The 23,359-nt window shown below is 40.7% G+C and overlaps 1 protein-coding gene across 41 annotated transcripts in view; it reads left to right on the top strand.

Moving 5' to 3' along the window:
• MADD (MAP kinase activating death domain) overlaps positions 1–23,359 on the top strand; it is a 65,277-nt gene that overhangs the window by 8,713 nt on the left and 33,205 nt on the right. For 9 of the 41 annotated variants that reach the window (XM_015864287.2, XM_015864282.2, XM_032444673.1 and 6 more), the window contains exons 2-18: positions 1,885–2,088; positions 4,512–5,126; positions 7,352–7,655; positions 7,992–8,123; positions 9,204–9,317; positions 10,031–10,111; positions 12,673–12,851; positions 13,127–13,362; positions 13,893–14,049; positions 15,029–15,132; positions 16,009–16,202; positions 16,836–17,116; positions 17,638–17,777; positions 18,996–19,097; positions 21,522–21,624; positions 22,640–22,826; positions 23,001–23,151. In XM_015864287.2, coding sequence (XP_015719773.1) covers positions 2,027–2,088; positions 4,512–5,126; positions 7,352–7,655; positions 7,992–8,123; positions 9,204–9,317; positions 10,031–10,111; positions 12,673–12,851; positions 13,127–13,362; positions 13,893–14,049; positions 15,029–15,132; positions 16,009–16,202; positions 16,836–17,116; positions 17,638–17,777; positions 18,996–19,097; positions 21,522–21,624; positions 22,640–22,826; positions 23,001–23,151 — 3,142 coding nt within the window. In that variant the 5' untranslated portion in view covers positions 1,885–2,026. Of the gene's footprint in view, positions 1–1,602; positions 1,809–1,884; positions 2,089–4,511; positions 5,127–7,351; positions 7,656–7,991; positions 8,124–9,203; positions 9,318–10,030; positions 10,112–11,864; positions 11,922–12,672; positions 12,852–13,126; positions 13,363–13,892; positions 14,050–15,025; positions 15,133–16,008; positions 16,203–16,835; positions 17,117–17,637; positions 17,778–18,995; positions 19,098–19,911; positions 19,951–20,998; positions 21,059–21,521; positions 21,625–22,639; positions 22,827–23,000; positions 23,152–23,359 lie in introns of those variants that run through there. The other 32 variants (XM_032444663.1, XM_032444653.1, XM_032444659.1 and 29 more) reach the window with 10 other exon arrangements.

Raw genomic sequence — 23,359 nt, 5'->3', positions numbered from 1 at the left:
TGTCTGTGAATAGTGCTGGGTATTGGTTTGACACAGGTGTCTCTGCTCTGATAAAGAGTCCTATGCAGCTTTTTCATGCTATTCTGTTCATCCTGGGCTGTGATGCATTTCCTGTTGTGTGTCTTTATATAAACATTTCTTTCTGGGAGGAGCTTGCACAATACCACACAGCTTCTCCTATGAGGAGCTCTGTTACAGCCTAAAATGTTGTGTTCTGGGAATTTTGAAAACTAGCATAGAAGTGTTGTTTTGAGCAGTTTTTGTCCCCAGTTATTGGAAGACCATGGATTAGTGTCTCTGTATCTGGCCACTTTTGTCAGCTTGCATCAATTCCTGAGTGTTGCTGATGCCACTGCAGTATGTGGGTAGTGTTCCTCTTCACTAACCTGTCCTTACCAGGGCTTGGGTAAACAGTGCTGATCCCTGCAACATCATGGGTTTCTGCAGTAGCTTTCCATTGTAGCCTTCATTTCTGTTTCTCCCTTCCTTGAGCAGTAGTTGCAGGGAGTTTCAAACACTGCATTTAAGGTCTGGATCCAAGATATTTGTACAGAGAAAAGCACGCTGCAGGGATTCTGCTCAGAAGGAAACAACCTGGAGTTAAAGCAGCTTGAGAACAGGACATCATGTCAAAGCCTATTCCATCTCAGGGTCAAGATATTCTCAGCTCAGGTTCAGGTGGTAACATGAAAGGGGAGAAATAGGTTAAACAACCAGAAGATCATCATTTTTTGATTTTATTTTAATTCATATTGGTACCCCAGTCTGATTCACCTTGTCACTGCATGAGCACTCATACCTGCACAAAGCAAGGGATTGCACTGGGCTGAAAGAGAAACTTGAGAAACTTAACATGAGCCAGCAGTGCGCTCTGGCAGCCCAGAAAGCAAATGGGATCCTGGGCTCCATCAGGAGAGGGGTGGTCAGCAGGGATAGGGTGGTGATCGTCCCTCTCTACTCTGCTCTTGTGAGGCCCCATCTGGAGTACTGTGTCCAGGTGTGGAGCCCTCAGTACAAAAAAGATATGGAGATTTTGGAAAGGGTCCAGAGGAGGGCCACAAAGATGATCAGGGGGCTGGAGCACCTCCCCTATGAGGACAGGCTGAGGGAGTTGGGTTTGTTCAGCCTGGAGAAGAGAAGGTTGCGGGGTGACCTCATTGCAGCCTTTCAATACCTGAAGGGAACTTACTCCCAGGAAAGGAGTAAACTCTTCGAAAGGGCTGATAATAGCAGGACACGGGGAAATGGTTTTAAGTTGAAGGAGGGAAGATTTAGGTTGGATGTTAGGGGAAAGTTCTTTACTAGAAGAGTGGTTAGGTCCTGGAACAGGCTGCCCAGTGAGGTTGTGGATGCCCCGTCCTTGGAGGTGTTCAAGGCCAGATTGGACGGGGCCCTGGGCAACCTGATCTAGTAAAGGTGTATGTTTGGTGGCCCTGCCAGGCAGGGGGGTTGGAACTACATGATCCTTGAGGTCCCTTCCAACCCAGGTAATTCTGTGATTCTGTGATTCTGTGAAAGCAAGGTTTTAGCAGATGAAGGAGGAGGCAGGGCTGTAGTGCCTGTTTGTGTTGGCTTCAGAGAGTCGGCTGTGGTGTCTGGCTGCAACCAGGGTCAGGAAGGTGAGATCCAGCAGATAGTGATCAGACACTCTTTGGTTGTTGTCATCACCCTTCTAGATACCACATCTGAAGAAGAAATCCAAAAAAAGGGGAGGTGGACATTAAATGCCACATTGTCGGTTATATACTGATGAAGAGAAAGAGGTCTGTGGATGGCGTGGCTGCCTAAAACACAGACTTTTAGAAAATGTAAGTCATAATACATGTACATGTGTATTTGGAGTTCTTAATTGTGCCTCTGACACTCTTGCTTTTCTTGATATAGGTTGAATCTGCTGGACATTTCCAAGTCAATTTTTTCCCGGAGCATTTGCTCACAGCTGACCAGACAACGGGCTGCTGGACCCACAACAGGCTGTTGATGAACCACAATTCATTGAGATGACATAGGGAAAGGGTCAAGGACAATGGTGCAGAAAAAGAAGAGCTGCCCTCGGTTACTCGACTACCTTGTTATCATTGGAGCCAGGTAACGTAGAATATTCTCAGCTGTGCTTTTGTGTAGGCAGTAGAGTGGGAGCAAATAGCACTTATGAGACTACACTTTGTGCTTGAGAAGTGTTGTCTAGAGTGTATGCAGAATGGGGGCATGTAGTAGGACTAGGGCATTTTTGGAAAGATACTACTGCAGTCAAAGCTTTTTAGCTTGTGGTTTGCATCCTCCTCTTCAAGGATCTACAAAGGGTGACTAAGAATAGCCCATTTATATATGGCTCTGGTAGCTTGTATGTGTAATCGTCTTTACTTCTATTGACATCAAAACAGGGTGATTCACAAACTGCAAATACTGAAAGCCATGTGCAGGCAAAATGCTAGTGGGGGTTACTGTTCTAGCTTTCAAAGACTAATCTGTAAACTCAGTTTAAAAAAGGTTGGTCTGAAACTTGCCTTATTTGCCTGATTCTCCTCCTAATCCTTATTTATCCTCATAGAAGCTACATTTTTTTTAAAGACTTATTTGTTATCAATTAATAAAATATTAAACTTTTTTGCTTAAGGAGTGTATGAAATATGGGGTTGGTGTGCTTTTTGTCTAATGTGCAGATGAACAGCAAGTGTTATTTTTCTCCTTTCAGAATTCATGTGGTAAATTTCTGCCAGTTTATTTAATGGATGTGCTACAAAGTGTATTGTTCTTTCATTTCTGATCATAAGTGGGTTTTGTGCATCAGCTTGTTGCTTTACCTACTTTCTTTTTGAAATGCTTTGAGTGCAATATTGCGACTAAGTGGAGGAAATGATACAAGTAATTTCCTAAGTAGTAACTGCTTTATTATTGTATTTTACTGGCAGTGGTTTAATTATTTTCTCATTGTCTGTGGGGAAAAATAGCCCAGTTTTCAGTATGTAGGTCAGAAAGTGACTAGAAAAGAAGGAAGAAATGCTATCTGCCTCTTCCAGTGATGCTCATAGTGTCATCTTTTCTCAGTTAAGGACTTGCTAGCATCAGTTCCGGACTCCCACACTACTTTTGCCTTTTGCTAGGCAGTAGTCGCTAGATTGCTACTGCTTGGAGACCTGTTGTCTCATATATCAGGTGCTTCAACAACTGCTAAGGGCAGGAGGTGGAGTTGACTGATGTAGCTTCCATTGCACTTCCTGCCTTAGGTAGTCCATGTGGCTTTTACTATTACAGCTTGGTAATTGTATCCATGGTACATCAGTAGTGATGTCTTTTGGATGTATTCTATTTTGTTAGATGTCATTCTTCTGAATGTCTGAAATGACTCGTCTTTCTGTCTTTAGTGCGTATTACTGCAAAGACATGAGCTTACAGTATATTCACTGGTACTTTGACATTTTTAACCATTTAGTGTCATGCTTACTGAATCCTAATTGCTGTCAGAATGTCAGAACTTGATGGCAAAGGAATCAAGCCAGAAGGGGGTTGTTTGAGGAACATTTTCTTTCCTTCACTTTCTGGATCTCACATTATACATCCAGCAGTTATTATTTGGGTAATGTTCGTGGAAAAAATATAGTAGGAGGATAGTTAATGCCTTGAAAGAATATGTTCGTTTGCTGGAGAAAACAGGAATAAACAGTGTTGTCTGTGTTCTTCTGTATTCCATTAGCGATTTGTTGTACAGTGTTTAGTGAGCCACAGTAGGCTCTACCCCCTACCTTGGGGGCCTACTTTGTTTGCCTTGACAGGATGTTGTGATAAATTATTCTTAGAAACCTCTCGAGAAACAGTCCAAACGTCTTCACTATGTCAGCCTAAATTCCAGGGATATGGGGTGGGTGGAACAAGGGGACACAGGTTTGCATGTTATTGATACTGTAGCATGTTGTTTATAAGAGCACTGAAACAGTGTTCTGCAGGGCAATGGTAAGATACAGAGAGTTACCCATAAAATTGCACCATATCATTCCATGATTTATTTGAGTCCTTTACTAGGAAATCCCTGGTTTTCTCAGTTAGGTTTTCTTATTTTTCATCTTGATCATCCATTGGATTTTCATCTGACTATGTTTGGAGATGGGAAGGCATCTTTTCTACCCAAGTATTCCCTGTCCCATGCAGTTAGACTTGTTTTGGAAATCAAAGTCGGGGGAAATATGACAGTAGAATATTCGCCTGGGAAAAATGTACTCCTGAAACTCCTTTTTTGACTCAAAGGAGTCAACAGACAGAGTGCTCCTTGTTGGGCCTTGATAATGATAGTGTAAGCTTTTTAATTCAGTCTTTCTGTGGTTGTTAATCTTGTCCTAGATTGAGAACTTTAACTAGTGACATGCTGCATTTTCCCTGGATGTTAGGATTGAGAACAACCAAGGACGAAGCTGAGCTTGCAGGACTCTAACATGTCAATTGTGAGATAACAAATTTTTTTTTGTGGTATTAACTAACTCTGTATGCTTGGGTTTTGTTTTGTTTTGTTTTTGTAGGCAGCCAAGTAGTGATAGTGTTGCTCAAACTCCTGAGCTGCTACGACGTTATCCTCTAGAAGACCACGTGGACTTTCCTCTACCACCTGACGTTGTGTTCTTCTGCCAACCAGAAGGATGCCTGAGTGTGCGACAGAAACGCATGAGCTTCCGTGATGACACTTCTTTTGTCTTCACGCTCACAGACAAGGATACAGGTGTCATTCGCTATGGAATCTGTGTCAACTTCTACCGCTCCTTTCAGAAGCGAGTACCCAAGGAGAAGGGAGAAGGCACAGGAGGACATCGAGCTCGGGAGGGACAGAAAATCACTAAGTCTGGGGATGCGTCTGCACCCCAAGAGGATGTGGGCACTGAGAGTTCAGAGAGTGGTTCTTCACTGCAGGCCCCAAGTACAGAGCCTACCCCAGATGTGAATCGGTCGCCACACAGTAAGCGTCTGGCCAAAGGCAGCCATCGTTCTCGAAACAGCACCCTGACTTCTCTGTGCATCCTTAGTCACTATCCCTTCTTCTCCACCTTCCGCGAGTGTCTGTACACCCTCAAGAGACTTGTGGACTGCTGTAGTGAGAGACTGTTGGGCAAGAAGCTGGGGATTCCTCGTGGGGTTCAGAGGTATGTTGAGGGGGAAGAAAGAACTTTATCCTCTCTCTGTTTCCAAATGTCAAGTTGTCATGTCAACTTGCTGTGATAGGTGAAGTTGCAGAAGTTGGCAGTTGACCTTTTTGTGTTTTTACTGTAATTCTGAGTTAAAACAGGAATTTTTTGTGCTAATTTGTGTAAGTACAAGATTTGAGGAGGAGAGAGAGAAAACCAAGGAGCTGTTTATGAAGCATAAGGGAGTGGAGGTTTGCAACAGCAAACTAAACAGTATCTTGGTATATTATCTGTTATTATAATGCTAGGTGTGCAACAAAAGCTGTTGTGCTATGGGGTACAGAAGGAACGAGTATCAAGTGTATCAATTGTGGATGTATATTTGTATTATTGTGCCTAACCTCTCTGACCCAGGAAGATATTTTTTCCTTTCCAGCTCATGAACTAATAAGAGCAAATATAAAATGAATCAATGGAGAAGGAGGGAATTATCTTACCATGAAGATGAGTGGGGGTTGTGAGATAGTTCATAATCTGAGTTTTAGAGATTTTTAGCTTCCAACTTAAACTGTAAGTTTAAGTTTTCCAAAAGTAAAATATGCCAGGGTATCTAACACTTGTGTATTTATAAGTTCCTTACCTCTTGTCTGCCCCGTTCACTTCATGGTAATCTACTTTTTGGGTTGCTGCTCTAGAATAGTTCTAGGAGAGTGTCCTGGGTTTCTGATCAATTCCTTCTTTGACAGATTTATCATCTGAATCCACTGGTTGTTGGGAAAAAAGCAATTCAGAATGGAAATACTTTTATTATACTGGAGTGCAAAAGGAGCTTAATTTCATCACTTGGTTTAGTCTGGTAGTTCCTGAGGCAGAAGAAAGCTAAACTTTATGATTTTCTTCAGCTCTACAAACTCATCTGTATTTTGAAAGGAGCGGTGACGCGTTCTAGTGTTTGAATGGCATGTGGTATTTTAAAAATTTGCTGTAGTTGGACATAATTCATAGAGCTGAGAGAAGAACTGAGTGACAGGTGAAGACTGCTAAGCATCCATCAGTAGGAAGAGCAAAGCTGCCAGTTTGAATTACCCTGTGCTTTGCAAGCTGTGACCTGGAGAAGTTGAGTGGTTTCAAAGTGGTGCAGAATTGAAGCGAAACTGAATCCGTAGAGCTTGCAGAAGGTTGGGTGTGCCCATTAACAGCTTCATGTCCTTTGCATTATGAGTGGTTGAGGGGAGGCTTGTGGATGAGAAGCCTGGTGGTTTCAGATTGCTCTTCTTTTGACCCTTCCAAATTTCTGTAACTTTTTAATTCTTTGAGAGGCATCCAGTGCTGTTTTTGTTTTGTTTTGTTTTAAGGTATGAACTATAAGGTAAAATGTCTAATTTCAGCCACACTGTTCTAAGGGATCTGTTACAGTGGCTGAAGATATTTACCAAGCTGAAGTATTTTTTGCAGTGGCTAGGACAGATTCACGGCCATTGTGAATGCAGTACAGCAACATTAAGGGCTGAAATAGATTATCCAATTTGCTTCCCTTGTCAGATCCAGTTTCAAATTTTGAACCACTTAAGGCCCTGAGCAACACCATACATGCTTTTTGGCCAGCATGTCTGTGAGCTACACATTTGGAGATTGATAATATAGGGTGTAGAAGAATGACTGCTTTTGCTAAGGTAGTTAAGTGGACTACCCAGTCAACTTTCAGAAATGAATATTCTCAGCTTGAAATGTAACCACTTCCACAGGTTATTCATCTCAATACAAGACAGTTTGAGACTCACTGTAAAAGTATTTTTTTATGTCAAAACATTGGGGACGTCTTGGTGTGATTTATTTTTATTAGCTCAGGTTACTAGTTCCTGTCCTTGCAAAAGTTTGTAGAACTGAAGGAAGGAATCCTACAGTCATTCAGGCTGCTGTGGTTCTGGACAAGATAGGAGAGTACTCTAGTTACATGCTGAATTTCAAACACCTGGGTAACCTTTATGAACCATCTGAATGAATGCATAAACTCTTGGGCCAGTGTGACAAACTTGTGTGGATTTCTGCCACAGAAAGATCCATAGTTCTCTACAGTTGTTTCAGCTAGTTTAAATCTCTGCCTTCCTTTCCCCTGTTTGGCTAAGCATGTTAGCAGTGTCTTTTAATTCTTGGTGACTCTGTCCTTTCCCTTGAAGAGCCATGCCAAATGGCTGTCAAATGAAGCTGTTGGAGTGTTTATCTTCTCATTTCTCCCTCTGTAGGGATACGATGTGGAGAATTTTCACAGGCTCACTTCTGGTGGAGGAGAAGTCCAGCGCCTTGCTACATGACTTGCGGGAGATCGAGGCCTGGATATACCGGCTGCTGCGCTCACCCATGCCTGTCGCTGGTCAGAAGCGGGTGGATGTGGAAGTTTTGCCTCATGAGTTGCAGCCAGCTTTGACATTTGCCCTTCCTGATCCATCCCGCTTCACCTTGGTGGATTTTCCATTACATTTGCCTTTGGAGTTGCTGGGAGTGGATGCCTGTCTTCAGGTGCTGACCTGCATCCTTCTGGAGCACAAGGTAGGAAGGGAAGAGTTATCTTTGAAGCTTTACTCTTTCAGAAGCCAGGGTAGATTGAAGAATATCTGTCTACTGGAGTCTTTGATATCAATTTGCCTGGAGGGTTGGAAGGAAAACATCTTTCCTGCTTTGAAAACGTCTTTCATGCCTGCTTTGAAAAGTTTTGATCTCACTCTAAAAAGCACCTGCAGTTGGTTTTCAGATAGATTAATGTCATTCCAGTTCACAGCCAACAAAACAGGGTCCTGCGTGCCATGATATTGCATATGCCCCTGGCTGGGAGTACCGGAAGCAAATGGTTGTTGCAAAAGCTAATGTGAGTTTCTGTGGTTGCAGGTTGTACTGCAGTCCCGAGATTATAATGCGCTCTCAATGTCTGTGATGGCCTTTGTGGCTATGATCTACCCGTTAGAATATATGTTTCCGGTGATCCCTCTGCTCCCCACCTGCATGGCCTCTGCAGAACAGGTACATATTTTTTCCTTCATTAGCCTTTTGCAAACAATGTTTCTCTGAAAACACAGTAGTCCTTGTTTCCATCCACCATGATTTCTGAGGGACCATACTAAACACTGGCTTGCAAAGAATGTTTTTGAGCACCAATGACTATTTAAATTGTACGGAATGTTTTTTATTTAAGCTGTCATTAAAACCTGCTTGGTGAATAGTGTGGTTCAAAGAAGTAGCTTCTTTGAAACACAGTGGATTTACAATATTATGACAAGACTTTACGCTTCCAGCCTTGCCCTCCCATCTAAGTATTACGGTTTGTTGGGGACTGCCCATAGTAGTGCTTAAGGAATCTTAAGGGGTCATGATTCAGAGTGTAGAAACTTCTGCCTGCAGTTTATTTTCCTTGGAAGTATGAAGTGTCAAGTTACTTCAGCTGGGCACCTGGATTTCACCAGTTGTCAGCTCTTGCAAGTGTTCATTATTATGTTTGGAAAGACAGAATTGAGGCCATCTTATCCCTTCAGTTAGATCTTGCAACTGATGCTGCAGATTTGTTCTGTCCCTTGGAAGTAACCAGGTGTTCTAGATTAAAGGATAAATTAGCCTCCCAAGCAGCTGACCTCAAGCTGCTACATGGCTTATTGATTTAAGCCTTTTCCCTCTGCTGATTCCCTTATCAGAAACAACAAGAAATTCCCCTTAGGTTTTCCACCTGCACTTATATTAAGAAATAAAAAAAAAAAATCAGTTTCTTCTTTTTCTCTGCTTTCTAGACTTGTTATAGCTTTGAAATTAACTTACCATTGTAAGGGCATAGGTAAGGATAAGGCTTTTGTAAGGGTAATGCTGTATTTAGAACAGCACAGGCTCAATTTGAGCTGAGGGTGTACATGTGTTATTTTCTCGGTCCATGAAGCTGTAAGCTGTTAGTTTTGCTAAGTTTTTTCATAAGAGTTGTGCAGCTCTATATAGAAGTATATCTCTGAAAAAATTATGAGTTTCTCTTCTAGGTGAGAATTAAAGAATTAAAAGTTGGCAAGATACGGTGATATCAAATGCAGAACTTGTCCTTATTGCCATGTCTCTGTCTTTCAGTTGCTTCTAGCGCCTACACCTTACATCATTGGTGTTCCAGCAAGTTTCTTCCTTTACAAACTAGATTTTAAAATGCCTGATGATGTATGGCTTATTGACCTGGATACCAATAAGGTAAATGATGCCCATAAGGACTTAGGCTTTGTTTCTGGATGACTGTACTCTTTTACCAATATGCACACTGAGAACTCAAGAATGTCTGTGCTTATGGACAACTGGCCTCAGTCTGCCTTTGTTGATTCTGTCCTAAACTTTAGGATTTTGTTGCTTGTCATGTCGCATGTCTCTCCCTGATTCTTTTGTTCCTAAAGCATTCTTTTTCAGTTGATCCATATGGCTGTTTCATAGAAGGTAAATCCTCTGTAAATGATTAAGCCATCTCCTTGGGTAACTGTGAGGCTGCCTGCTGTAGCCCTAGATAAGAATCTAGATCTGATAAGAGCCTTCCAGCAGCATCTTTTTTCATCATTTGAATGAGGCAAAATATCCCACTTTCTCCTGTGGCATGAGCAAGGCTATTTAAAGGGAAATATGTATAACATCTTATGCTTAATGGAGATTCTGAGGGATGAGTATAGAGACATTTTAATAGATCTCTTAAGTTTAAACAATAATCTTGCGTTGTTCATGACATTGTAAATAATGTTAAGTCATTGTAAGAAAAAGAAAATCAAATTATTGATGCAGGTTTTGGTTTTTTTTTTTGTTCAAGTTTTATTTTATGTCTTTTATTCCTCAGTTTCAGGAGCAGTGGAGATGTAGGAGATTCTGTTTTGAAACGGGTCCTGCTGGGAAATTTTTAGTTTGTTACCTGTGTTTAATTCCAGGTGATTGTTCCCACAAATGCAGAATCTTTGCCGGCACTTCCAGAACCAGAAGCTTCGGAGTTGAAAAAGCATCTGAAACAGGTAATAAACACTTTGGGGAAAGGACTCAGACTCAGTAAGACATAGCAGATGTAGTGTTGCACAGCTTTTCTGCTGTAGAAATGTGAAGCAAAAGATGTTAAAAGTAGGATTGCAGCCTAGAACTTCAGATGGTTGTGAATGAGGTATCAGACTACTAGAATGCACTTGTTCAAGAAGGTGCCTATAAGGCAATTTTGAAGAGGTCTACTTGAATATAGAGGCCAGCTAGTCAATAGAGTGGCTGATAAAATGAACTTAGAAGACTTCCTGAACCCCCTGAGCTCTTTTGTGCTTTTCTACCATTCCATTTTTCTGACAAATCTAAACCTGAGGTTTTCATTGTGTTTCAGGGCTATTTAGTTTCTTTGAAGAATTTCACAGTCGTTTTTGTTACCTGTTCATTTTTTTATGTCTCTATTGCTTCCACTTTGTAGGAGAAGCACAGGCCTAGGAATTTTCTGTTGATGTATTTAAGGTGCTTTATTTATATAGGTGTACACAAAGAACATCCCCCGTGTTAGAACACAGCAGCATTTTAAGCTTGAAAAGTGGTATTGAGTGGCACAGTTATTAAGTGTTAGGTATCCAGCTGCTGCTTTTCTCCCTTTATGCATAGAGCTAATTTGGAAAAGTAAGTGATTAATGAGGCCTATGACCATGGTAAATTTATTAGCCAGGTAAAAGATTTGAAACGCTCTTGGGTGCAGTAGATGGTTTTTATTTGCTATTGTTGTTTAGGGCTAATTTGTTTCCAGTCGGTGCAGAAAATTCCAGGTTCCTCCTTTACATTTGCCATGTAGGGTTAAACACTGACTTGATCCATCTAGTTATGATCATCTGTGCTTCCCCTCCATTCACAGATTTGTACAAGTTCTCAGTCTCTTCTCTCAGGTCCTGCTAAGCCATTAATCAGCTTGGGGTCATCCTGGCTGATTGTGTCAAGCAGGTTTTATCTCTTTATTTCTGTTTTCCTTATGCACGCTGCATGCAGTATCTAAAGGTAAAGTTTCTTACAGACCTTATGAGGCCACCCCTCTCTCTCCTTATAGACCAGGAGAGCAAAGTGTGTGACCTCTGTAATAGCCCAGTACTTATTGTCAGCTCAGATGGAAGTAATGTGTTGCATGGAGTTTTGTTAGATCCACCTTCCCCTTACTTCTGCCTCATCCCCTTGCAATTTCAGGCACTACTGAGTAAAATTCTCTCATTAAAGCAAAGTTGAATATCAAAACAAATCACATTTTTCTCAAGCAACTTCTATTTAAAATTGTTGTTATTGACCCAAACACAGTCTTTGTCCCTATGTATTCCCACAGTCATCATCAATAGTTGAACAATGGCAAAAATGAATGAGGGTTACTGGTTGCAATACAGAGTGAAGAAGACTGAATTGCAGCCCAGTTTGCTAAGGTTAACACCCTTTATATACCTTTGGATCTCAGTGTCAATGACTAATATTCAAAATACCTGATTTTTAAACCACATTGGAAAGTTCTTAGCTTCATCGGAAAGGGTCCTTTCCACTTTCCAAAGCACCTGTAGCCAAATGTGGATACTTGGGGGATGGGGCAGTTAGACCTCTCTCCCTGTGCCTGTCTTGCATCCCGTTTTATTTCCTCTCATTTGTGATATTTGGTAGTAATAGATTTTTGTTTTGTTTTTTTCCCCTCCATCTGTTTCTCTGTGGTCATGTGTTCGTCTTGGCTCTGATGGGCTGCTGGTGTTATCATATGATCTTCCATCTTGCCTCCAGTGTCTGGTTAGCATGACTGCAATCACTCAGCAACAGCTGCTCACTCCTGACAACAAGGTTCTTTATTTTATTCTTTTTCCCCTGGTTTTCCATTTTACCCTTTTACTTTGGTCTTTTTGTTTTACTTTGTTTATTTTTGAGATTGGATGGGTGAAGACTCAATGGGCAAATGAGAGAAATGAGTGAGATTTAGGTTGGATCTGGGTATTAAGGAGTCATGCCACTCCTCTGCATTTTCCTGAGGATATTATGAGGGTTGAAGAGGATGACTGCTTTATGGAGAGATGAAGACATTATTCAGATAATATTATATTACACATAACATCTGTATATAATTATACAGATATTCTGTAGTTTGCAGACACACTGGAAGATAGATACCTGTGTGATGGCTGTCTGCACACTGCCCTGGGTTGTCAAACTCACTGACAGAACTGCCAAGTTGCAAAGCATCTAGAGCTCTATGTGTGTTCTAATTGCACATGGGCATAACCCTCCTGTATGTTGTATGGTTTACCGTGCAACTCATGGTCAGATGTGGATTATTTTTGTTGTTTATCATGAATGGTCTAGAGAAGCAGGCTTCCATGCTAAGATTCATGTGTTTTCATTATTGAGGAGATCATTTGGACTGTCCACATAATGGAGGGCCTAGAAGTATTTATTGGCTCAGTGTTCAAGAGATGATTTAAGGCAAATTATTGGAGTGTGAACAATTGTTATGATTGCCTAGAGGGCAGAGTAGCTCTGATCTTTTGTTCCTTGGATAATTTTTGCTGAATATATGCCTAACGTTGTCCTTTGCTAGGCACTGGCCAGCATGAGTCTGAATACTCAGCCCATTCTTAATCTAGAGAAGTTCCACGAAGGGCAGGAGGTGCCGCTGCTGCTGGGAAGACCACAGAATGATTTGCAGTCTACTCCCTCCACAGAATTCAACCCTCTGATCTATGGAAATGATGTGGACTCTGTGGATGTGGCTACCAGGTAAGACTGAAATGGAAATCAGTGTTAAGCCTTTGTCAGGCTTGCATTTGAAGGACTGAGAGCAATGTTTGTCATTGGGTGGGTCTTGTTATTGAGCAGGTAAATTAGAACCAAGTGGCTGATGAACTGATTTATTAAGTTTTTTAAGAAAACATCTTGCACTGCATTACTGTCCACGGATTTGAAATTTTGCCTAATGCATACATTTAAAAGATTCCCTGTCTTCTGCTAAGTTCTGTGTTTTTATCTGACATACGTCCTTTGCCTCTTTTTAGGGTTGCTATGGTGAGATTCTTCAACTCGCCAAACGTTTTGCAAGGGTTCCAGATGCATACTCGCACTCTTCGTCTTTTTCCACGACCAGTAGTGGCCTTCCAGGCAAATTCCTTTCTTGCTTCTAGGCCAAAGCAAACACCTTTTGCGGATAAGCTTTCCAGGACACAAGCAGTAGAATACTTTGGAGAATGGTCACTCAACCCGACGAACTATGCTTTTCAAAGGATTCATAACAGTAAGTTTTGGTTTTCCCTTTCCTGCTCTTCTGGTGTCTTTCAGAAACTTGAAATGCAGATAGATTCTGGGGACAAACTTAACTTAATACCATATTATTCAGTGATAATCAAGTCCAGTTCCTGACTCCACACAAGACCATATCAAACCATATGTCTGAGAGCACTGTCCCAATACTTCTTGTACTTAAACAGGCTCCAGGGGAACATATTCCAGTGTGAATTCCTTCTGGGTGGAGGAATACAGTTCAAGAAATATTTTTCTGTTTTTAAGTATTTTAATGCCATTTATTTCTCCAGATAATTTTACCTCTTGTCCTGTTTGCTAGCAGAGAAGAACTCTCCTAGTTGGTTTTTTTTGTTTTGTTTTGTTTGTTTTCTAGAGAAAACTGTTCCCTGTTTTTTGCAAGACTTACTGAGGGATAGCCTCACTATTAGTGAAGCATTTGACACAAGTGAATGAGTTCAATTAACTCTCTCCTTGGTTGTGTGGTTTTTTTTGTGTGTTTTTTTTTCTTTTTTTTTGGTGCAGATATGTTTGACCCAGCACTGATTGGTGACAAACCAAAGTGGTATGCCCACCAGCTGCAGCCCATCCACTATCGTGTCTATGACAGTAACTCACAACTAGCTGAAGCACTGAATGTCCCAGTAGAAAAGGAAACGGACTCTGACCCCACTGATGACAGGTTAGTGGGGGGGCATAACTCCAGCCATCTGACAATTACTTCATATTATTCTGGGGCTCCTCTCCAGCATTTCTTTTGCTGCCTTTTCTTCCAGCCTTCCATGCTTTTCTTCTAATTTCTTCTATCTGGTCAGAATACTGACACTGAAATAAATTGTCTCACTGCTCTGTCATCATCTTAGCAGCTTCTTATTCCTTTGCTAATGTCTTCTCAAGTGTTCCTTTAACATGGGTCTTTATTTGTACTTTCCTGTTTTCTTTTGCTTCTTATATGCCCCTTATCATTTGTTATTACTTTCCACTCTGATGTGTTGAGTTTGCTTTTTTTTTTCCACCATGCTGCTCTTTCTCTGGTTATTTCTTTTCCTGTACTTCAAGCGATCCCATTCAACCTACCATTATTTCACATCTCTAATCAAAGTATGTCATTATTCAAAGTTTGCTACTACTCCCCACTGCCTGAGACCATGTATATGCCGTAAAGTGAGAATCATTTTTTGTTGATGTGTTTTTGACCTTTTTTCACAGAGTTTTGCCTCAAGCGTTATCATCCTTCCTTCTCTTTTAGCCTGTGAGGTCTTTCAGGCTTGTACTTATTTTTCGTTTATGTTCTACACAGCACCACTAGTCCTCATGTTGGAAATAATTGTTAGTATTAAAAAGAAGTGCTTTTCTTTTGACTTCCAGTTGTCTTGAAGCTTCCTCCCCTCCTGACACTCACTGAGAATTCATATGCTAGTCCCTGTCCACCTATGCTTGACCTCATTAACCTTGCTGAGAGCTTTTAAATGTCTTCGCATATTGTCTTTTTACCTGTCTCAAATATGTTTCACTTGCTCTGACTTTTTATGAAGCTGGCCCCTTAGTCTTGCCAGGATTTTTTCTTTATTTATTTTTAGTAGAAGTGGTTATATCATGAGATTTTTAAGATGCTATTGCTGTTCTGCTACCACTCATCTTTTTCTCACCAATTGTGGCAGTGGCAGCGACAGTGTCGACTATGATGACTCAAGTTCCTCCTACTCTTCCCTTGGTGACTTTGTCAGTGAGATGATGAAATGTGACATTAATGGCGATACTCCAAGTGAGTAACTTTGGGTTGCATTTTCGTGAGATCCACATAGGTTCCTCTTCCATGTTTGTGCTGTGGTGGTGGGGAAATGCCTCCCTAAGTGTCTTAGTCAGAGCAAAACACTGTTCCATTATAATGTTGATCTGAGGTAAAAGAGTCAGTTTCCAGAAGCAGACTGAAGGAAGACGTTTCTTTGGCTTATATGTAGTCCCCTCTGAAAGACTCTGGGAGGAGAAAGATCACAAGTAAGTGTTGCTGAACAAAACTACTGACTAGATTTGGAAATCTGCTGCCAGTAGAAAAGATGCAATATGGGCAGCAGATTAAGAGCTTTCTCCTGCCCTCACTTTTTGGTCTTCAGTGCTGCCTGTAACAAGTCTCTTAATGGGGACAGGAAAATGCATTCTCTTTTGTTTATATGGAGGTGGCAGGAGCAGTGTTTCTTTTGAGAGCAGGAGATTATTACTTCAGAAAACCAAAAACAGGAATGCCAACATGTTTCCTGTGCCCCAAGGACAAGAGATTCTGCCTGAACATAAGTAAAGGTTTCCATTGTGAGCATAGTCGAACAGAGCCCCAGAGTCAGAGGGGATTTTCGAGCCTTGGAGACACTGAAAAGGCGCTGGGCAGCCTGTTTTAACTTTGAAGTTAGCCCAGTTTTAAGTAGCCAGTTGGATTAGGTGTCTCCCAAAAGTGCATTAGAACTTTTTTATGTGCTTTATGTGCTGAATGGATCTGTCAGTGATTTTTAGTCAGATGGACTAAAATGTAGTATTGAGGAAGATAGTGTATTGTAGTTATGTAATGTATGTTATTGTATTGTTATGTAATGTAGTTAATGTAGCTGAGGAAGATAGTGTTCTTTAATGCAAATTGATGTGTTTGCAGATGTTGACCCCCTGACTCACGCAGCCCTTGGTGATGCCAGTGAAGTGGAGTTTGATGATTTTCAAGAATATTCAGGAGATCTGGATGAACAGGCCATGGACAGTGAGAACTCCCAAGAGAACAACCAGCCTCGTTCAAGTTCCAGTACTACAGCCAGTAGCAGCCCCAGTACTGTTATCCATGGAGTGAATCATGTGTGTACTGAGATTAATTCTGCCCCAGGTTGAGAGTATTAGGATATAAAGAGTGGGAGAATGCACCTAATTCTTTCTGAGCGGGTCAAAAGCTAATCAGACTAAAAACATTCAGAAATTAAATTGCATGCACTTTCTGGACTCCAAACAAAGTGAAGTTACCGGTAGTCTCTTATGCTGAGACAGAACATTCCTGTGTGTAAAAGCTCACATGCATTAAAGTACATTATTAACAGAGAGCAGTGGTCTAGGTTGTGGCTGCAGGAGTGACTTCTACACATTATGGAAAGATCTGTTGTAGGGGAATGGGATGGGGAAAATCCTTGAATCTGTGTTCATTTAGGAGGTATGGGCGTTGATTCTGTAACCACAAAGCAGAGCAATAGGGAGCCATTATCCTAGCACTTTACAGTAAGATCTGTTTTTAGGGAAGAAAACTTCTAGAACAATGCGTAAATACTGCAACTTTTCTACAGTTCTATATTAAGAGTATCTGGTAGTGGGATTTGGGAGGGGGTCCTGAAATGCGAAGACCATACAAAATTCCCAGTTTATAACAGTTGCTCTTGTCAGGCCCTTCATTTTTAAGTAATTCAGATTAGCAAACAGATGAATGGTTTGACTGGTCCACAGGAGTCTGCAGAATCAGCAGAGATGGAGGAGAAGCTAGTTGCTGGATTTTCAAACCATCTCCCGTCTTTGCCACTACAACCAAGCTTTCCCAAGATGAGCTTTGATCGACGTGAGAGTGACAGCCCAGCTGTCAGCATGAGCTCCTCAGAAGGGGTGGTGAGGAAACGAGAGTATGATAATCCATACTTCGAACCACAGTATGGTTTTCCTACAGAGGATGAAGATGATGAGCAGGAAGAGAGCTACACACCAAGATTTAACCAGAATCTCAATGGAAGCAGGTGATTTCTCCCTGTCCTCCTGCTGTTTTGTACAGCTGTCTCAGGGTTTCCATCTGTTTCATGTAGTTGAACATTTTATTGAAGTAGTGGGGGATAACAGAATTATCAGTTTTTCATTGAAACATTCTAGTGTACCACCTACTGATCCCCTTTAAGGGATATTGGTGGTGAAGCTTGCTATTTCAGGGGTGAAATGGGAGGGGATTCAACAGTATTTTATGACACTGAGTTTTTTTCCTTTGTTGCTCTGAAATCAGAAGTTTTTTTTACCCCTAAGTCCACCAATGTAGTGTTGCAGGCAAATTTGCAGTGTGTCCTGAGTGGTAATAAAAGCCTTTCTGCAAAGATGCATCTCTACTTTTTTTTTTTTCCTTTCTTTTTCTATTTTTCTTTCCCACAGGGTAAGGATAGTGTGGTAAAAACAGGCTAAAACCAAGACCAGCATCAGCCTCCCACACTCATGTAGGTTTTTAGTTGGGGAAAAAAAAATGCTAATAACACTTGTACATTTTTCTTCAAAGGTCTCAGAAGTTACTTCGTCCAAACAGTTTAAAACTGGCCAATGATTCTGATGCAGATTCAGACTCCAGGGCCAGCTCTCCAAACTCTACTGTCTCCAACAACAGCAGTGAAGGTTTTGGGGGCATCATGTCTTTTGCAAGTATGTACTCATGCATTCGTTAAACTACTTAGCAGAGCTTTCAGAGAGTGGAGTAAACAGGTAGTTAGCCAAGAGGAAGACTTGGTTGAGTGTCATAGGACCTGTTTTATTTATACTGCTGATAACTACTACTTCATGAATTTTTCAGTAAGAAGGACTTTGGTTGTGTTGTTAGGCCCTTGAATTATATGGCACTTTTGGCCAACAATCAGAAATTCTGTCAATTTTGTTTAAACAAAAACTGTGATTTTATGAAACTGGTCCAAGAGCATTAACCAGTTACATGCTTTTCATGCTGCTGCTTCACTTGTTTAGGCGCTACATTAAATTTCTTCACTGTGCTCACTTACTTTCACTTATATTATTGAATAATTTATAAAAATAATATCCACAGTTATGGGAAGCTAATGTAGAGTATTTTATTGTGTGGAAGAAGATAACCAGATAAATAATCAGCTGTTATGGGGGAGGGACAAAAAGTTAGTAGCAGTGAGAAAAGTATATTAGATGTTTCTGCTAAAAAGATTGTTACTAAAATAAAGTCAGGGTAACTTGAAATAGTGCACTGACAATTTAGATGAACAGTTTGAGATTGTCCATATGAGGATCTATCTCTATTCAAGTTCCTTTCAGGATGTCTACAGTCTTAAACAGATGACAGAGCATTGTTGCACTCTTGTGTTTTTAGAAATCTTTTGCTGCTACGACAAGCTTTGTTTTCTGATAAGTGGAAAGCTTCTATTTTAAAGTGTGCTTTTGGGTCAGAGTTTCAGAATTTCATAAGGCTCTGTGCACTCTTTTGACTAAAGGAGTGTGTATTTTAGAGATCTTTTGTCATACTGTTTTCTCATGTGACCCCCACCATTAATTTGCTCCTAAAAGGAGTATCAAACTAGAAGACAGTTGATGTGGGGTTACCTGTATAATGGCAGGAAGACAGGTTGACATTGCTGGTACACTGAAGACTCAAACGCACAATGACAATGATTATAACACAAGAGCTAAGAATTACCTTTTAAACAATTTAGAATAGTCAGAATACAGATGTGGTTGTGTTGTAAATGAAATTATATTATGCTTATGAGATTTGTGGACTTAAAAAAATAAAACAAAAAAACCCCTTTGATTTCTTGTGTTCCTTTCCAAGCCCTGCAATTCTGTGATTCTGTGTAATTTTTGTCTTGTTGATTTGGTTTTTTTGTTTTTCTTTTGTCATAGGCAGCCTGTATAGAAACCACAGCACAAGTTTCAGTCTGTCCAACTTAGCCCTGCCAACCAAAGTTGGGAGAGACAAGAATACCCCGTTTCCCAGCCTGAAAGGTAACCATTTTTCGCTTTGTCTTCTACATCCTTTCCTATTCTTGTGACTCTGCACTCCCTAAAAGGAATGTTGGTGGTGAAGTATTTTGGTAGTTTGGGTTAGTACCTGCTTTAATTACCAAAACAAGAATTTTCTTGATATTCCTTAGTCAGACGACTTCTCTAAGCTGTGTTGGGGTGGGAGAGTGGCTAGCCTGCCTTGTCTTAATGAGTGCACAGTGAATGTTGGTTTTGTTTTATATTTTGTTTAATTTTTAAGTCTTTAGTGTAAAGAATGGGAGCAAAGAGGTAGGTTCTACTTTTGTACTGCCACTGTCTTCCTGGTTAGCTTTACATAACCTGTTAGAGTAACGACATTTGGTTTGTAAGAAGGAACAGTGTATCACTCCTATAGAATCTGCTGAAAGAATAATACTTCCCTCCTGTGGAGACTGCAGTTTAAATAGGTTTCAGTAGTGCTTACAGTCCTTTCAATTCTCTGTATGGAATCTTTCCAATCAAACTCAAAATATAAACATATTTCAGCTCATTCAGAATATAGATCCATCCCTATCTTAGGTGCACAATCTTGTGACTGGAACTTCTCTTGTTTGTCCGCTGTGTTTTCTGATAACAAGTCTGAATAGGGTCTAGAGAAATGAACCTCTGACCCTAAGGAATCGAACAGCCTGGTTGTCATGATAGTAGTTGCTAAACCAGGGAAGGTTTTACTTTACCTTTTGAGTTATTCTATCTGATTAGAACTTGCTGCTTTTGTTTTAATATGTTGATTTTATTTATTTATTTTTTCCTCCTCATCATTTCATCGGTAAAGATTACTTTAATCTGGAAGTGGGAAGGGATGTGAATGAAGGTTGGTATGATGTTTTGCTGACCTCTGACCTTGTAGAAACAAAGGCCAAAAGCTGTTTCTGTGTTTCTGCTTTGGACTTTGTTTTTGAGACAAGTAATCATTCCCTGTGTGTAAAATGAGGAGGAACAGCACTGGTATGGTGAAAACGCTAGCAGAGATTCTGCACAGCTGTTTTTGACAACATTTTACCAGTTAGTTACAGTTTCATATCCAGTTGTGCAGGATGAGAAACATACTTCACATCAGGGTTTTATTCAAGGGTAAACTTAATGACTGATTCCATGCATTGGAAGAAAACAGTGATGGGGTTTGCCATTTCGTGTTTGTGCTTTGCACCTCATCTTCTGCACTCTGGTGTTCTTTTCTTGATGAATGTAATTGTGCAGGGCCTGTAACGTTACTGTGCAGATATGAGGATGGGATATCCATGGAGTAGCTCAGTCTGTTTTGTGCATGTGCAAGTGTGTGTGTGCAGTTGTGTTCATTAGTGCGTGCATGCTGGCTCACTGGGACTTTCACTGGGCACTTCTCTGGTTTTTAAATGTTTTATCTCTGTTGTGCTGGCATAAAATTACTATGCTAACTTGTTCTTACCAAGTGTACGTGTTGCTCTGTGTTTGTAATGGGAAATGATGCTGGGACTCCATCTCATTGCTGCTGTTTGATCACTTTCCATCCTCCTTTTTTAATTTTTATTTCATGCACATCCATCACCATTGTTTTTCCTCACTGATGCAGTTGTTTTTGGTAGCACCCTTGAAATTCAGTATGTGCAGTAGTGTCCTTGAAGATACAGTACGGTGGTTTACTAATGCTGAATTTCACATTAAGCGGTATCTGTTAAAGAAACTACACCGGCCCTTGTTGTCTTGGGCTTTCAAAGCATCCTACCTGCTATGGTATCACTTGGGTTTTGTTTTGAGGGAGGGCTGGGAAGAAGCTGGTAGCTGTTTTTTTTGTTTAGTTTTGTTTTTTCCTTTATTTTTTATGCTGATGGTGGGGAGCACAGATATGTAGCACACTACTAATTGTATATTTTGTGTCCCAGTATTTGGGTTAAATACTATAATGGAGATTATTACTGAAGCTGGCCCAGTAAGCAATGAAGGTGGGTTCCCTACAGCATGAGCTGTGCATGATGTGACAATTTCCAGCATTCCCTATGCCTGACTTTGGGCTACCTTTCCTCATTGGGTAACCAGTATCATATGATCTATACTAGTCACCCCCGATGCATTTTGCTTTTACATACAGTGACTAATTTGAAGACAATTCTTGTTGTCAAACTGCATGCAGAGCAGCCAGAATTTTCCTGCCTTTCACCTTCTTCTGCTCCCATTATACCATCTTCTCTTTTTCTCTGCATTACTCCCATTACTGTTTTCTGCCGATGTGTGATGCTAGAATATGATATATGCTGCTGCTTTTTTGGAGTTTCCATTTTGTTTGAAGTTTGTTACCCGTAATCTGAATAAGTGTGTTAGCTAAACTTAGTATTGCTTGTTACTGTCCTGGGAGCAGACTGTGTTCCCCCACCTATTTCTTCTCACACTGTTTCCTCTCCTGCTTAGGAAACAGGAGAGCCCTGGTGGATCAAAAGTCTTCAGTCATCAAGCATAGCCCAACCGTGAAGAGAGAATCTCCATCACCTCAGGGACGAAGTAGTAATTCCAGGTAATATTTTTAATTGCTTTCTTTTTTTTTTTTTTAATCCTTTTTGCATGAAGTGGTTTTAGAGTGGCCATCATACTCTTAGATGTGAGGCTATTGAGAACCATGCAGTACTTTTCTCTATAGCTGTAAGCCTACATACATTGTCTGAGAAGATTTTGTACAAATGGCCTTTGAGTCAGTAGCACATATGTGCATTTTTCTGCCCTTTAATAGGTTCCCTCTTTCTATCTGAGATTCAGAATATTCTACATCACGAAAGACCCTGCTTTTAAATCAGTATTCTTTGTAATTGAATCTAGTCTCAATGGAGTTGTCTAGCCAGCATAATTTTAGTGAACCAGTTAAGAGGATCAGCTGAGTCATGTAAAGCAGTTTGATTTTGTGAGTTCATGAGAAAACCATTTTTCAGCCTGGGAAAGGGACTTGAAATGGTAAACTTAAACATTGCTTCACCTGTGCTTGTGCTTTCTCCTCCATTCTTCCATGGCAGCCATATATAGAGTGAAATTTACTTTGAGCTAATGGGGATGGAAGACAAAAAGTTATGGTTCAGACTGGGGATGCGGCAGGCTGCAGAGGAGTTGCATTCCTTTTACATTCCCTTCCCCATGGTAAAAAGAGCTGAAGCAGTATGTACACCAAAGCTACCACACTAGTGCTCTGAATACAAGGAAAATCTACAGATATGATCAGGTAGCCATGGGAGAAGGTTGCAGCTCATAGACTTTATATGGATTCTGAGCAGTGCTGTGAAGGTGGATAGTACAGTGATAGCTATGTGGACTCGAGAAAGAGCTGATTACAGCTTGTGACAGAAAACAAGGGACAAACAAAAATGTTTGATGCTGCAGCCATAGAACAGTGCTCATTACATGAGCAGTTGTTAGCAGAAAATCTAGCATGATTTGAGGTTTTTGTTAACTTAGCTTTGTTTGGAAATGCCTTTGCATCTGTCCTGGTCAAGATAAAAAGCAGACTAACTCATTCCACCTTGTTTCCTTTCTAAATCCATCAGTGAGAACCAGCAATTCCTGAAGGAGGTGGTACACAATGTTCTTGATGGGCAAGGTGTTGGCTGGCTGAACATGAAGAGAGTCCGACGTCTGCTGGAGAGTGAGCAGCTCCGTGTCTTTGTACTAAGCAAGCTAAATCGCACGATCCAGTCGGAAGAAGATGCTCAGCAGGATATCATACAGGATGTGGTCAGTGCTAAATTCTGCAGGCTCCTTGTACCTACTTTATGCTTAGGTTCAGCTCATGGAAGATTTTTCTGAAGTTGCATCTTACAGGCTGATATTACAGCAGTTTTGGAATTTGCATTCTTGAATGACTTTCTTACTTGAGAAACATTGGCACTAATTGGACTTTTGTTACAGGAGATCAGCCGCAAAGTTTATAAAGGCATGCTGGACTTGCTAAAGTGTACTGTGTTGAGCCTGGAGCAGTCGTACGCGAATGCTGGCCTGGGAGGCATGGCCAGTGTTTTTGGCCTTCTAGAAATAGCACATACTCACTACTACAACAAAGGTAAGAAAAATGTTCGCTGCATTACTCAGTGATTCTTGCAGTGCTAGCTGATCTTGGAAAACAAAGTCCTTTTTAGGTAATGCCTCTTCAATTTTTCACTTTTTCTTCAAGTCTTGTTCGTAATGCAAAGTAAGAAAATTCGTGTGTGAGAAAAATGAGTAAAAGATGACAAAAGGTCACCTCTCTGCTTTATATCCAACTCAGCTTT

This window comes from Coturnix japonica, chromosome 5 (assembly GCF_001577835.2).
Source record: "Coturnix japonica isolate 7356 chromosome 5, Coturnix japonica 2.1, whole genome shotgun sequence".
NCBI classification, from domain to species: domain Eukaryota; kingdom Metazoa; phylum Chordata; class Aves; order Galliformes; family Phasianidae; genus Coturnix; species Coturnix japonica.
This window is presented reverse-complemented; position numbering and strand designations above follow the sequence as displayed.